Source organism: Pristis pectinata, chromosome 4 (assembly GCF_009764475.1).
Source record: "Pristis pectinata isolate sPriPec2 chromosome 4, sPriPec2.1.pri, whole genome shotgun sequence".
Lineage (NCBI taxonomy): Eukaryota > Metazoa > Chordata > Chondrichthyes > Rhinopristiformes > Pristidae > Pristis > Pristis pectinata.
In genome coordinates this window covers 71,598,920-71,614,400 of record NC_067408.1, presented here as the reverse complement: position 1 = coordinate 71,614,400, position 15,481 = coordinate 71,598,920, and the positions used below count along the sequence as shown (strand labels likewise).

Genomic DNA, 15,481 nt, shown 5'->3' with positions numbered 1-15,481 from the left:
ACCTCCGCACCTCAATTCTTGCAGGGAGCACTGAATTTTAGAATTTCTTCATTAAAAGGCCACATCTTTCTTTTTCTTTCTTTTACTTCATGGATCAAATTTAGACAGTGATATTGTTTTTAAACATTATTTTGGCTCTTACCCACATTTCTTCATGAGTAATGGTTTAAAATTGAATAACATGAGGCTTATGTGCGACACACACTAAATGAGATGGAATACTGGTTACTGAATGCATTTGGGCACTATATTTTATATGAAGGTTACCAAATTGTGTCCAGGTCCAAATTGTGCTTGTGATGCACTAATGCACAAAGGCAGTCAGATATGTGCAGTTTCATCCACACACACATTTAGATACAACTTCTGCAGAAAACAAACTGCTGGAGGAACTCAGCAAGTCAGGCAGCATCTGTGGAGGCAAAGGGATAGTCAATGTTTCAGGTCAAGACCCTGCATCAGGATTCAACCCAAAACTTCCAAATCCCAGCATCTGCTGAAATATGAAGTTGGACCCAGCCCAATTCAGACTTGTATATATACAAGAAACCCACACAGTCTGGGGTTAAGGAGCAGGATATAGTTTTGTAAGGTTTTGCCAATTTGGGGTAAAAAATTGAGGAGATTTAGTCATGGAGTAAAAACAAGCATTGCTCACACATTTCAAAGTTTTCTTGATTGCATCATGTACCTATTTCATTGTAAGATTTCAGGATATTTTGGGTCGTTGTTGTAAATGAGACATTCCTGAAGCCTTGAAATTGTGCTTTATTTCAATTAAAATAACAGGCCAAGGGGGTTCCATGGTAACATATTAGACAGCCCCATATTAATGTACAATGCAAATTCAGGGTTTAAGAAGATTGGATTTTAAAAGAGAGCAGATGTTTACAATGAACATGAGGCCTGCGTAGGTGATATTTAAAGGGGACTTGGCTGACTAGGCCTGGAGTCACCGTGTGCATCAGGAAGATTTCCCCACTTTCCACATACGTCAGACAGATTTGCCCAGTTACCATGAGTATCAGGAAGATTTCCCCTGATTCCCCTGTGCATCAGGAAGATTTACCCCAGTTACTGTGTGCATCAAGAACATTCCGCCAGTTACTGTGTGCATCAAGAAGATTTCCCCAGTTACCATATGCATCAGGAAAATGTCCCTCTGTTGCTATGTGCATTCTGAAGATTTCTTCTGGTTGCTATGTGTAACAGAATGATTTGCATTTGTTTACAATATCATTACGAAAATAAATCATCCCTGCTAACACTTTGTAAAACTGACAGCAATATTTCCACAGATTCTTGAAATATTCTGTTGCTTCTTATGCTTAATTACAAAGATTCAATTCATGGTTTCTTTGCTCTGATAATTTTGTTCTATTATAATTAGCTTCTCTGATTGCAAGAAATATTAAAGTAATCAGACAGCCTCCAGAGATTTACTTATCTAGTTCTATACCTCATGTCCCCAGTTTTGGTGAAGGTGGAGATTGTTGCTCTGGTTGGGCAGTTAAAACAACCATCATCCCTGTCAAGAGAGGAATAGGAAATATTATTTTCTCCAGGGAGTCTGTTGAAGTTATTGTTCACCTAATAAGCAGGAGAAATGGGTATATTACTAGTTGTGATGGGAGCATTTAGTGATCTCATGGAACTGATAAATGTGGTTATTCCCTGGGGGAATTATCAGGAAGATTATTTCATTTTCAAGAGAGAATTTCTCAACATTATCTCTTGCTCATTTGAGTCTCATTTCTATTATAGCTATTTGCAATACCTTCTTGAATTATTGAGACACAGTATCCAAAGAGGTAGATGTTTATTTAGAAGGCTGCATACATATATATTATATGTTGAGTCTTTAGGACTTGCTGCATACTGAATGTCTATGAAACTGTTACATGGTTGAGAAGCAAATACATCACATGATTCTCCTGTCCAATAGGATCACACTAAAAATACACACATGGACAGACGAAGAGAGTAGTTTGTTCCATACATTAAACTGTGAGTGTGCAGTTTTGTTTAAAATTTAAAATCAGCATATTTCAGGAAGATTTAGCTACTTCAAATGAACATTAGTACCTTTGGGAAGAGAAACAGAGTTAACGCTTTAGGTCAAAGGCCCTTCGTCAAAACTGGAAAGAAAACAAAAGAAGTTTGCTGAGCTGCAGGGAGGGAGCTGAACTAGTTTCTCTTGTCTCCTTCTCAGTTCTGACGAGGGGTCTTCAACCTGAAATTTTAACCCTGTTTCTCTTCCCACAGATGCTGCCTGACCTGCTGAGTATCTCCAGCATTTTTGGTGTTTAATTTAGATTTCCAGCATCTGCAGCTTTTTTTTTCTATTTTCACTGATATCTTTGTCCCATTTTAAGTATGAGCACCCAACAGGAGGCTTGCACCAGGTTGGTATAGCAGACCAGTGTGATTCTGAATGGATTTAATTAAGGAAGGTGGTCGTACATAACAACAAAACCACAATCCAAGTATCACTCTTTGTTCCAACCGGTTTGGAAGCAGCCTGCAGTGTCAGGCATCAGGGATTGCCTTCAGTTTAGCTCATCAGGACCCAAATTGAGTGCAGTCATGCAGCGCTGATAACATGAACAGGATAACAGCTGACAGTGGACAGGCAAGACTCCTGTCATGCTTATAAATATCTCTGAATAGTTCCAGACCTATGCCCACTAAATAATGCTTGTCCACAGAGATATGAAAGTAAAATTGCATCTGGGATTTTTCCCCTCTGCGCAAAAAAGAGCTCTTCACCCCATTTCTCAGGGAGATTTTGTTAACCTGCTGGAATGAAAACATTCCCATGCAAACCCTAGGCCTTGAGCTATAACATAGGCTGTAAAAGCTCTGGGATTAATAATTGGTTGATTCATCTGGGGGCCAGTTTCATTGATTGCCCTTCACAGGTGACTAACAATTGTTGATGGAATATTTGAAGTGCAAGTCATTTATTCCTGATGCGAATAAAGGGAGGGAAAATGGTGCTGAGATTGAGGACTAATTTTGGTCAAAGAGCCTTTTTGTCTGGGAATATCTAATTAGTGATAGGGCAACAATGTGACAAGATTCGTTGTTAAAGCAGCACTCCGATTCAATTGCAGCATAGCAACAGCTACTATAGTCCTAATCGGTGCATTGGTTGGCTCAGAATCCAAAGGCCCAAATCAAAATCTAAATTGAAACTCATGTACAAACTGGGGTGAGAAATGGCATTGTTAAATTGATGCATTTAATGCTATGTGATTGACTGCATTCCAGACAGAACTTAATTAAGGTTGTACTCATTCTCAAGGATTTTTTTATGGTTTTAAAACAGTGTCCATTACAAAGTTAAGCTTAGTTAAATTCATATTGTCACATGGCTGCTGTTATTCTGGTGCCGTGAATCAGGCATGTTGATTGCCACATCTCAGCCTTTGTAATGTGCTCTCATCATGTGGAATTCAGTGTGGGGAGCACTGAAATTTAGAATTTTTTCATTAAATGTCCATGTCTTCCTTTTTCTTTCTATTATCTTGTGGAGTAAATTTGGCCAGCATCATTTTTAAACATTATTTTAGCTCCTTACGCACGTTTCCCCATGATTATGTATATCAACTTAGAATTCTATTGCATAACACAAAGTTTTTGTGTGGTACACATTAGAATGAGAATGGAAAACTGATTACTGAATGCAATCGGGTACTTTGTATTATCTGAAGGTCGCAAAATCGATACCAGGTCCTCCGTGCTTGTGATGCTCTGATGCACAGAGCAGGTTCATTCAAAGGAACACACACACGTTTAGATACAACTTCTGCAAAGTTCATTTTTGCAGGGATAGCTGGCAAGCAGGACATGTTACACATACAGGAGAAGATGTTCACAATGAATGTGAGGACTGCTTCAGTGAGAATTAAAGGGGATTTGCCTGACCAGGCCACAAAGTCACAATGTGCTTCAGGAAGACTTTGCTGCTTGCCATATGGTCACCCTGTGGGAATTATTAGGAAGATTATTTTGTTTTCACAATAGGTATCAGGGTCTGTATCACTCACCTCTTCCAACTGCCATGTCACCCTTCAACCCATTAATCCATTTTACTGGGAAGTGGGATTAATCTAAATAATCTGGGATTAACCTTTGGTTGGAATGCACTGATTGGTTTCCTGTTGTGCTCTAAATTTCTAAACTTCTATGAACCCAATACCTACCACCATCCCATTAGATAAACAGAGTTGGAATCCATATGGGTCTAATGGATTATTGTGGATTACCAATAGTACACCTTCAGAGATTGGAGCCAAAAACCACTGCTGACTCATAGCCATTGACCCATATTATCACATCCAGCCTGTCACTAATCAAACCCATGTATCACTGCTAGACCATTAGATGCCAGATCCATTCACCATTTGTATAATGGTATGGATGAGACCAACTACAAGGCTTGTTGTTTAGCCACATATACCACTGCTACATATAATTTCAATGCCAGCCATACACCTGGAAATCTTGCCAGTGAACAGGTGATCATCTCCTTCGGCTGCCATTGTTAATATTGCAAATCTTGCTGCGTAAGTATCAAAGATTCCTGCCCTCTCAACAATGATCAATGATGCAAAATTAAACTTTTTAAGTATATTCTTGTTGTGTGCCTCCTCATGGAATCCATAAATTGCCAAGCTTCAAATTTAGACTTAAGGCCACTTCTCAATTTTGTGTAATTCTAGCTGTAACATTAAATTAACCTTAGCATCCAGAACCCTTCAGCATAATTTACACATCACTATTCAGGAGGATATGCAATTGTGAAGTGCAAAGAACTAATTTACCAACTTCTGATATTATGAAGGTTGTCTTACATTAGTAGAACCCTATATCATTTTTGCAAAATTATCACAAAGATGACATACAGACAAATTAGCTGATCACGTTTAGGCTATACTCGTCCATGTTACCTAATGGTGATCTGCTGTCACTGCTTTGTAATTTCCTGAGGTTAGAACAACTCCAATTCATTGAAGATCCATTATTCCAGTGGTCCAACCCACAGTTGCTCAATGACTGGATGTCCATTTACTGGGGATGTGTGTATAAGCCTGTTGTCCAATACTGGAGTCCAGACACAGAAATGAAAAGATGTAGCTCTGCCAAGTTTCCAACATGTGAGGTGTGAAATAGAAACATTTTCCCATTCCAAAGAAAAGCAACAAGCAAACTGCTTTAGTTCAAGATGGATTATGCAGTGGTGGACAATTGGTTCATTAAATACTACACCAATTAGATTAGATCAATAACTCTGTCAAGAAAGGTTGACTGTGGTGCTATCCACCCTCTTCAGCTCTATAATTAAAGTATGCTGCCTTGTTCCCATCCTGCTGCCTGGTTTATTTTGAGCCGGTCATAAACTGAAAATCTTTAGTACTGTCAATGCACACAAATATAGTAACAGAAGCAGGCCCTTCAACTCCTTGAACCCGCTGTATCACCCAATTAGACCATGGCTAATTGGTAGTTAACTCCATCTACCCACCTCAGTTCTGTATACCTTTCTCCAGCTAGAATCTATCAATATCAATATCAATATCCAATTGACCTATAGCCCTAATAGATTTTTGGAAGAGAGTTTCTATCAAGTTTTTGTGCCTTCCTTTGTGAATTCAGACACAAAATAGTTGTTGAATTCCTGTGCAATTCTTTTATTCCCCAGTATAAACTCTCCCATCCAAGTCTGTATGGGGCCCACATTGGCCTTCACTTGTCTTTTCCTTTATAGATACCTATTGTGTATGATTTGATGCTTCTTGCCTGTCTACACTTATCTTCTGTTATGCCTTTATTATCATTAATTTGTTGGTCCTCCTTTGCTGAATCCCAAAGTACTCCCAATCCTCAGACCTACTGCTGTTTCTGGCAACTTTATTAGCCTCTTTCTTTGGCTTAATCCTATCTTTAATATCCCTTGTCAGTTAGAGATGAATAACTTTTATTTTTAGGTTTTTGTTCCTTAAAGGATTTTTTTGCAATATTTGTGTTATTTCAATGAGCCACTACTTGCCCACCATCAAACTTTTCAATGTATTTTCCCAATCAACTCACCCTTCATACTTTCCGAGTTTCCTCTAGGTTTAACGGACTTAAGACCCAAATTTCAGATTGAACTCCATTATTTTCAAACTTGGTGCAAAGTTCTTTCATATATTAGGGTCAATCTTCCCTAAGTGTTCCTTTGCAACAAAATTGTCAATTAACCCTTTCTCATTGCACGAAGCAAGGTGGAAAAAAGCCTTCTCACTAGATGGTTTCTCAACATATTGATCTAGCAAACACTCTTATATACTCTCCATGAATACATCTCTCAGTTCATCGCTTCTAATTTGATTTGTCCAGTCTATATGTAGATTAAAGTCCTCTCATGTTCAAGAACAGCCATTTCCCTTTCATTTATAGCCACAGAAACAAGAGGAGATCCCTTTGCAGGTAACGCATGAAAAATAAATGCAGCTTGCTAGAGTCATAGACACACCAAATCCATGCTGAGCATCAACCATCCAATTAAATACATTAATTCCATTTTTTATTCTCCCCACATTCGCATCAACTCTCCCCAGATTCTGCTTCTCACTTACACACTGGGGACAATTTACAGTGGCCAAATAACCTACCAACCTAGACATTTTTAGGATATGAGAAGAAACTGGAACACCCAGAAGAAACTCTCGCAGGCCACAGAGAGAACATGCAATCTCCACGCAGGTAGTTCCTAAGGTCAGGATTGAACCGGGTCATGGAGTGTGAGGCAGCAGCTCTACTGGCTGTGCCACTGTGCTGCCCTTTTATCTATTCTACCAGTCACATCCCAAAGAATACCAGCAGTTTAGTCAAACATACTGTCTTATGTTTGCAACAGTCCGTGTTGTATCTCCTTCCTTTCTTGAAGATCCTCTTCCCTTCATTACTGCAACAAGAAAGAAAGAAAGACGTGCATTTATATAGTGCCTTTTCAGGAAATCCCAATGTGTTTTGGCACCAATGTGGCCTTTGGAGGTGTAGTCACAAGTATAATATAGGAAATGTGGTAACAGCCAGATAATTTTTATATTAAAGTTAAGTAAAGGATAAACATTATCCAAGAATTTAAGGATAACTCTTCTGCACTTCTACAAAATAAGGCCGTGGGATTTGAGAGAGTAGACAGGAGCCCTGCTTAATACTCCATATGAAAGACACCACCTCCAACAATACAGCACTCTTTCAGAGATTCATTCCAGTGTTAGCCTAGATTTTTTGTTTGTTCATGTCACTGGAGTGGCGTTTGAATTCACAATCTTCTGACACAGATTTGACAGTACTGTCAACTGAGTCTTCATCAACATTCAGAAACTCCACTCTGCTAGGAAAATAATACAAATGAAAAGTAAGGATTTCAAGCAGAGCAGAGTCTTCACTGAAATGTTTGTGGGACTAAATCAATAAGATGACTCCCTGATTTGGTGACGACTTGTGTACAACAAGATTTCTCCATAAATTTGCTTTCCCAATGTAGTGATATCTTTTATCAGAAGTTAATCATCACTTCACAGCAACAATAGCTATAAATAGAGATGCAGCTATATGAATTTCCTGCATGAAACATTACATTTGTTTGATCTTTCACTCCTCTTCTTCAATTGCCTGTCTATTAAGCAAAGTTTGGTGTCATTTTGCCCTGGATTCTTCAGGTAAAGTCATAACTCCTCAGGTTGTACTAGCCTTTAAACTATAATTGTCTTCCTTTAGGATTTATTTGTTCAGTTCATGCAATTAGTAGCCCTAAGCAACTGGAAACAAGAATTTCTAATTCCCAAGTTAATCTCAAGTCTAATTAATAATACTTTCGCAGTCTCAGCATCGCTTATCACTTGAAGAACACATAATGGTTCTTTGCGCTGCTGTGTGAATGGTTTCAGAGATTTATACAACTGCAGACAAATACATACATAGTGTAAATTTAGTGTGAACATAAGTTTCCATCCTATTTTTTGGAATGAACTATTTTGGTTTTTAAAAGCTACTTAATTTTGTGTTTCACAATTTTAAAATATGTACTTATTGGACTCTTGGCTCAGTCTCCGCATGTGAAATCGCCACCTAGGTTGACCCTCCATACTCTCATTTACTTAAATAGGAGGGCCTTTACCCATCTTTGGAGAAGTATCTACAGCAAATGAGGCCTGAGGACTCATGCTCACCCTAAGCTTTTCTGGCTCTGGATCTTCACCTTTGTCTCTTCCTCAATGATCCTTTCTACAACATACCTGTTTGATGGAGCTAATGCACTCCTTTGTAGGCTTGTACTTTCCTTCATCTTTACTACACCTCTGTGAAGTGGGGCAGTCTTTATATTAGATGCTATATAAATGTAAGGTTTTTAGTGTTAAGAGGTACTGAAGCAAGAACTCTTGCCTAAGTTCTGTGGAAGGTCCACAGCCAGAATTGAAAGTAGGAATTTGAATTAACCACACAAGTTCTCATTGTAGAAAACACATACTGTAAGGTGCTATATTCAGCTCTATTTCTCATCATATCCTTCTCCATACTTAACTTAATGAGTAGAGTTGTAAGTCGCTGTAAACTAGGTCTATTTGATGGTTGCTGTGACTTAGTTCAAGGACACATGCTCACACTTCAAATCTCTTTTTCATACCTCAAACAGGACTTGGATGCAGTGCGCAACCTCCAGGTCTGCTTTAAGTTGGATTGATACAGTAATACAGCAGGCTTTTCACATCTGCAGAATTGACCTGATTCATATTGAAGGGCAGCTGCCATAAACCTGGCAGAAACAAACAGGCAGTACTTCCTTTTAAACTCACAATTGAAGCCACTGCCTTGTGACTCTCATGATAACATTTGGCAGTAATGATCCATAAAACACAGGCAGAATCTCTGAAAAATTGCATTAATCTCACCTTGATTAAAATGGGCTTCAACTTGCATGATTATCGCCATTCACACTGTGCATACAATTATAAATTGGCAGGAGCAAGGAATATACTCTTCACACATTGTGAAATATCTGAGTTACACCTCTAACAGTAATGGAATCTTATTTAAGCAGTTAGCTTGTTTATGATTTATTTTCTGCCTGCTGGATCTTCCATAGTAGTTGGCTAAGATAGGTTCTTAAAGATCAGGAATGCCTCCCACAGAGATTATTGGGGATTCGGTGAAAATAGGTCTCCAGGTTCATTATGCTTTATTATGCACAGCCTTGTGATTCTGTCCACACTATCAACTTGTTATCAGAAATGAAGTAACTACCAACCAACTTCAGGCTCTCACTTAGTTAGCAGTCACAGAATTATAATCAGTGCTGTGCTATGACTGGACGCTGGTTTCAGTTCTTCTTATAATTGATATGCAGTAAACATAAATCTGAAAATCTTAGCATTAATATTAATGGGTCAACATTTATTTTCCCATTGTATTTTTATTCTCACAGAAAAAAATAAGTAATTTTGCAAGCTGGAGCATTTTCCATCAAATGGGTTGAACAGCTCTTGACTTGAGCTTTGTGAATCAGTAAGGTTAATGTACTTAGAGTGACAGGAACAAACCAATGGTAACAAAATTACTTGCTTGGAATTGCAACCTCCAGATGGCAAAGATTTCTCATACTGTATCACCTACTATTAGACTGCAGATTCAAATTGAACTTATCTCAGGAGATCATTCACAATACAGCAAGCATTTTATGATTTTTTTATTGAATAATAAACCAATTAACAAATATGTTATGTATTCCAAGTACTTCCTCTCTGGGAATAGTTACTGGCTCTTCAAAGGGGTTTGAATAGTCAACTGGAATGCAAGTGTCAACCAGCCAAAGCTTACACGTGCTAGCTTCGTTTGGGTAACTGTTGTTACTGCTGGCTACCTGGGGACCCACCCTGTTCTGGAACCATACAAGTGCACCCAATATTGTGGCTGCACACAGTTCAGATATACTGTTGTAAGTATTGAGTCCTCTAAAGGGACCAATCAGATGCCTACCTGATTTGCAAATCAATATAGACTAGTAATATGCTTCTGAAATCATATCAATACAGCCCTTGATATTATGAGGAAAACACAAACTTAATTTCAATTCATGAATATGTTCACACCTTAATGCAATAACTTTCACTAGCGGTTCCATTGGTGTTTGAAATTTTGCTTTATTTTAATGAAATTAATATTTGTTTTTATTAATTGCTTTGAATTCACTTTACATCATTTTCACAAATAGAACTACAAACAGCCTCAAGATTGTTGGACTCATCTCAAACTGAATTAGAGTCTTAGCATCCATTCAGATGGCTGTTTCTTTGATTGTACAATCGAATTGGTGACCCTTGTTTAATTTAATGACCATCTCAAAAACTGCAATTAACTTAAGTGACAAGCAATGAGAGTAGTTTCTGAGGATTTTCTTACCCATTCAATTCCATTCATTTTCAGCATATTGGTATGTGAAGCTATTGTAGGACAAATAAACATAGAAAGCAAGAGGTACAAATGATATTTTTTTAATGTACAACCAATCTCAAATAAGTGAATTCATTCTTGAATTTTATGAAAGTCGTTGAATTCCGCATATATTCTCCCATATTCTTGGTTCATAAGTGAATTGTTATTGGGACTGTTTCCAAGACAAAAATTTGAGTGAAGGGAATTTAAAGCTTTGCCCAAAAGGAAACAATTCTTTGGATTCCAGAATTCTTCAGGCATTGAGAGGAGTTAACCGATGCTGTGGAATACTTCCATGAGTACAGCCCTTCAGCAGCTCACCCAGGATATCCACACGATTTAAGGACCAGGTTTTCCAGTCTATTCAAGATACATTTAGAGTCAAACTCAAACTTCTCTGCACCTGACATCTGCACGTTCAGGCTTGGTAGTGGCTGTTGCTAAACAATAGCTGGTAGTCCTGCCCATAGAACATAGAACAGTACAGCACAGGAACAGGCCCTTCAGCCCATGATGTCTGCGGCAAACAGGCTGCCAAATTAAGCTCAATGTCTTCTGCCTGCACATGATCCATATTCCTCCATTCCCTGTATAGTCATTTGTCTCTCTAAAAGCCACTATCGTACCTGGTTCCACCACTACCCCTGGCAGTCCTTTCCAGACACCTACCACTCTCTGTGTAAAAAAACATGCCCCTCGCATCTCCTTTAAACTTTCCACCTCTCACCTTAAATGCATGTCCTCTAGTATTTGATAATTTTGTTTGTAATTCAGCTAAACAGTTTGGTTGTTTATATAAGGATTGTCCCTTTCCAAAACTATCCTGAAATCTATCCTGATGTATTGATAGATGTTGTCCTGCATCCTGATGCAGTCAAATTGTATAATAGCTTCAGCAATTTCCATGGCTCTGTGTCCCACACTGGTGTCAAGGCTGACTGTAAGCAAAGAACAGCCAGATCAGCTCAGGCTTGATGTTGATCCTGGGTCCAATTTGTTCTGTGTGGCTTAATAGCAAACCTAGCAGTGCATTTATTCATTACCCTAAACAAATTGTTCAATTTCACTTAATCCTATTGAAAATATTATGGGAGGCTACTGTTTGCCACCATGTTAGATACTGACCTCAATACTGGGAGCAGGCTGCTGTGTTCTAAGTTGTTAATACAATTGCTCACAGTTCGTTCTCCAGGTAGAATACAAGTCCTTGGGCTCAGGAGAAATAGCTTTAAGGTCTAAAATATCTGATCCTATGATGTAACTTGAAGCTTCAATTTCTCGAAGAAACTTCAAGCATGACATTAAACACCCTCAGTAAGGAAAGAGAGAAATAGAATTAGATGATTTGCCCAAATAACTTCCTCAGGGCAGAAGTAACATAAATTTATCTAAATCAGGTTGTTAACTTGTCAGATTTTTTTATTGTGTTTTAAGATTTGGACATCGCTGCCAGGCCAACTTTCATTTTCCATTCTTAATTGTCTTTGAGAAGTTGGCAGTGAGCCCTGTTCTTGAAACGCCGGTGTATTTTTGGGCTGCCCTGTTTCATCATCCCTTATTTCTCATAGGATGAAGATTTGGTTCGGGAGAGTCGCTTTAACTTCAGTGGATATGGGGTGGGCCACTGCCTTCAAGTCAAGGATGGCACTGCAGTCAAAACAGTAGCTCCAACTCCACCACCACAGCCCAAGGATGCAGAAGCTGTCAGGAAGAAATTCGTCGACAGAGCAAAAAGGATTGACATGATATCCCGTGCTGCCTTCCCTCTGGCATTCCTCATTTTTAACATCTTTTACTGGATTACATACAAAATTATACGACACGAAGATGTCCATCAGCAGTAGTCAGTAGGCAGTACGCCCTACCAGAAGGCTTGTCCTCGCCTGGACTGTGCGTGACCAAGTAATGCTAAATTATCTTTGTTGTTCACTGTCTCTCAAAAAGTGACTAACCCAGAATGAAGAAAAGCTGAATGTTTGCATTCTGTTGGGACAGCAATAGAATGCAAAATTTTGAAATCCTGAAAAAGGGCGTACTGTACTGTATTGTCTTTTGGGACATCTTCTTCCAGTGTCTGCCCTTGACTGAGTTTTTTTTCTTTGTAAACTTCCCCATTGCCAATTATGGAAGACTGAGGTAAAGAAACCCGTATGCCATGTTAGAGGACCGGGCTTTGTGGGGAGGGAGTGGGTGGGGGAGGGGAAGAAGAAGAAAGGGTCCAGGAGAAGAAAGCAAGTAAACAGTTGTTTCGTATTTTTAAGGAGTGGTAATTTTTAATGGATATGCAATGGCAACAAGATATCATTTTTTTTCAAAGATTGGTATGTTTACAATGGTTCCAGTACAATGAATCAAGAGCGGACCAAAATTTTACAAGAAACCACTGCCTTTATATTAAAACAATATCCAACTGAGCTGCATTCCATTCCTTGTAGATGTTAGTGGTTCACCAGCCTCATTTTGTGCTTTGAAGAATTCTTTCTACATATATATGTATGAAAACAAAATTAATTCTTTGATATTCTAGTGGAACATTTTAATATTTTTCACACCAGGAAGAAAGAACATTAACCATTGAAATGAGGTAGTAAAATGATGTTTCATGTCATGTGATTTATTTTAAGGCACATTATCAGATTGTAACCATTTCTTAGTTTTTGATTTGAATTTTTAGGAAGGTGCCCACTGCTTTAAAAGATTCTGTTGCTTGGTTCACCTGCATTTCAAGGTACCAAACTGTAAATTCCTTGTTGTGCAACTTGCACCAATGTATAATTAATAAGATTGTTGTTTCCTTAATGGTGTAGCTCAGTTTATCAATGTATAGGTCTTAACGCTGTAGCTTTTTATGTTAGTATAGGAGAAACAAGTAGCGTTTAGATTGGTTATTGTGTCAAAGAATATTAAACTCTTCTAATTTATTCCTTGTTTAATCTGCCTCTGATATAAAATGTTTATTGTTCTCCGATTTAATATATGTAACATAATTTACTGATCTGAGGAAAAAGAGGAAATTATTTAAGGAATTTGGGTACTGTTGTGATATTTTGGGGAACTGAGAGGCTAGTGATTTATTCTTCCCATTCAGTTTCCATCTTCAACGAACTATTAAACATTAGTGCTTAGAAATTCATCCCCAGTTGGAAGTGCATTTCATGTCAGAGTATTGTACTCTGCCTCCAATAGTCCCTCCACTGAATGTCAAAGGAGGACCAGGAAATTGATAGAAAAGGGATTGACAAAATATAAGAGTATACTGGTATATGTATTTATGGACAAGTATACAGATGACAAAAATTAGGAGGGATATAGGCCAAGTGCTAAGAAATGGGATCAGCTTGAATATACACCTTGGTCGACATGGACAAGTATGGGTTGAAGGGCCTTTTTCTGTGCTGGACAGTTCTATGACTCTATATGGCCAAGAAATAAAAAAAACAACCTGCAAGAGCTTAAATAGGGTATGTAAAAAGGAAAAGGTTGTTGAGGGCAACTGTGGATCCTTGCAGACAGAGACAGGAAAACTTATAATGGGAAACAAGGAAATGGCAGAGAAGTTAAATAACCACCATGTATCTGTCTTCACAGAAGACACAGAAAACCTGCTAGAAATACCAGAGAACCAAGGGTCTAGTAAGAGTGAGAAAATGAAGGGAATAAGTACTGGTTTAAAAAAGCATTGGAGAAGTTGGTGAGACTAAAAGCTAATATATATCCCAAGCATCCAGTGATTGGCATCCTGGAGTCTTGTAAGAGGAGATGGCTATAGAGATGGTGAATCCTTTCGTTATCACCTTGTAAAATGCCATAGATTCTGGAATTGGGCCTGACGACTGGAGGATGGCAAATGTGATTCCACTATTCATGAAAGGAGGGAGACAAGAAATAGGGAACTACCAACCTGTTTGCCTAATATCAGTAGTGGGCAAAGTGCTGGAATCTATAATGAAGGATGTAATAACAAGATATTAAGATTGAGCAGAGTCAGCATGGATTTATGAAAGGAAAATTGTGCTTGATTAAATTACTGGAGTTCTTTGAGGATGTGTTCAGTAGAATAGATAAGGAGGAATGAGTGGATATGGTGTATTTAGATTTTCGGAAGAAATCCAATAAGGTCCCACACAGGAGGTTAGTCAGCAAAGTTAGAGGACAATGGAGTTGGGGCTGACATTGGGTAGTGCAGTGCCACAACAAGTAGTCCTGCTGTCTGTCGTACAGTCCCAGCAACCTTGGTTCTATCCTGACCTTGGCTGTTGTCTATGTGGAGATTGCACATTCTCCCTGTGATTGTGTGGGTTTCCTCCAGGTCCTTCGGTTTCCTTCCACATCCCAAAGATGTGCTGGTTGGTAGGTTAATTGGTTGCTGTAAATTATCCACAGTGTAGGTATGTGCTAGGAGAATCAGGGTGGAGTTGATGGGTTTATGAGAGAGAGCAGGTTTCAGGGAAATAAGTGAGAGAAAGAGACTAATGGGATTGCTCCAAGAGCCAGCATTTACTTGATGTCCTCCTCTGTGTCCTAAAGAAATATGAGAAAAATGGGACTGAGAATTGATCATCGGCGAAAAAGCAAAGAGCGGAAATATATGTATCGTTCTCAGGTTGGCAGGTAGTGAATGGTAGGGTACCGTAGATGTCAGTGCTTCAGCCCCAGCTATTCACAATTCATATTAGTAGTTTGGTTGAGGGGTCAAATTTCATATTACTAAATTTGTATATAAGTTTAGGCGGGATTGTGAATGCGGAGGAAGATGTAAAGAGGCATCAGAGGGACAGAGACAAACTGAGTGAGAGGGCAAGAAAATGGCAGATACAATATAACACGGAAAACTGTAACGATATCCACTTTGACTCACAAAACAGAAAAGCAGAGTATTTTATAAATGGTGAGTGACTGAGTGGGGCCTAGATGTCCTTGTACCCAAAACCAACAGAAGGCTTAGAAGCAATTTGGCAGGCAAATGGTATGTTGGCCCTTATTAAAAGGGGAT

At 38.6% G+C, this 15,481-nt stretch overlaps 1 protein-coding gene across 6 annotated transcripts in view; it reads left to right on the top strand.

Moving 5' to 3' along the window:
* Positions 1-13,409, top strand: part of glra2 (glycine receptor, alpha 2) — a 141,982-nt gene extending 128,573 nt beyond the window's left edge. For all 6 annotated transcript variants that reach the window (XM_052014751.1, XM_052014750.1, XM_052014753.1 and 3 more), the window contains one exon: positions 12,057-13,409. In XM_052014751.1, the coding sequence (XP_051870711.1) occupies positions 12,057-12,332 (276 nt within the window). In that variant the 3' untranslated portion in view covers positions 12,333-13,409. The remainder of the gene's footprint in view (positions 1-12,056) is intronic.
* Positions 13,410-15,481: the final 2,072 nt, after the last annotated feature.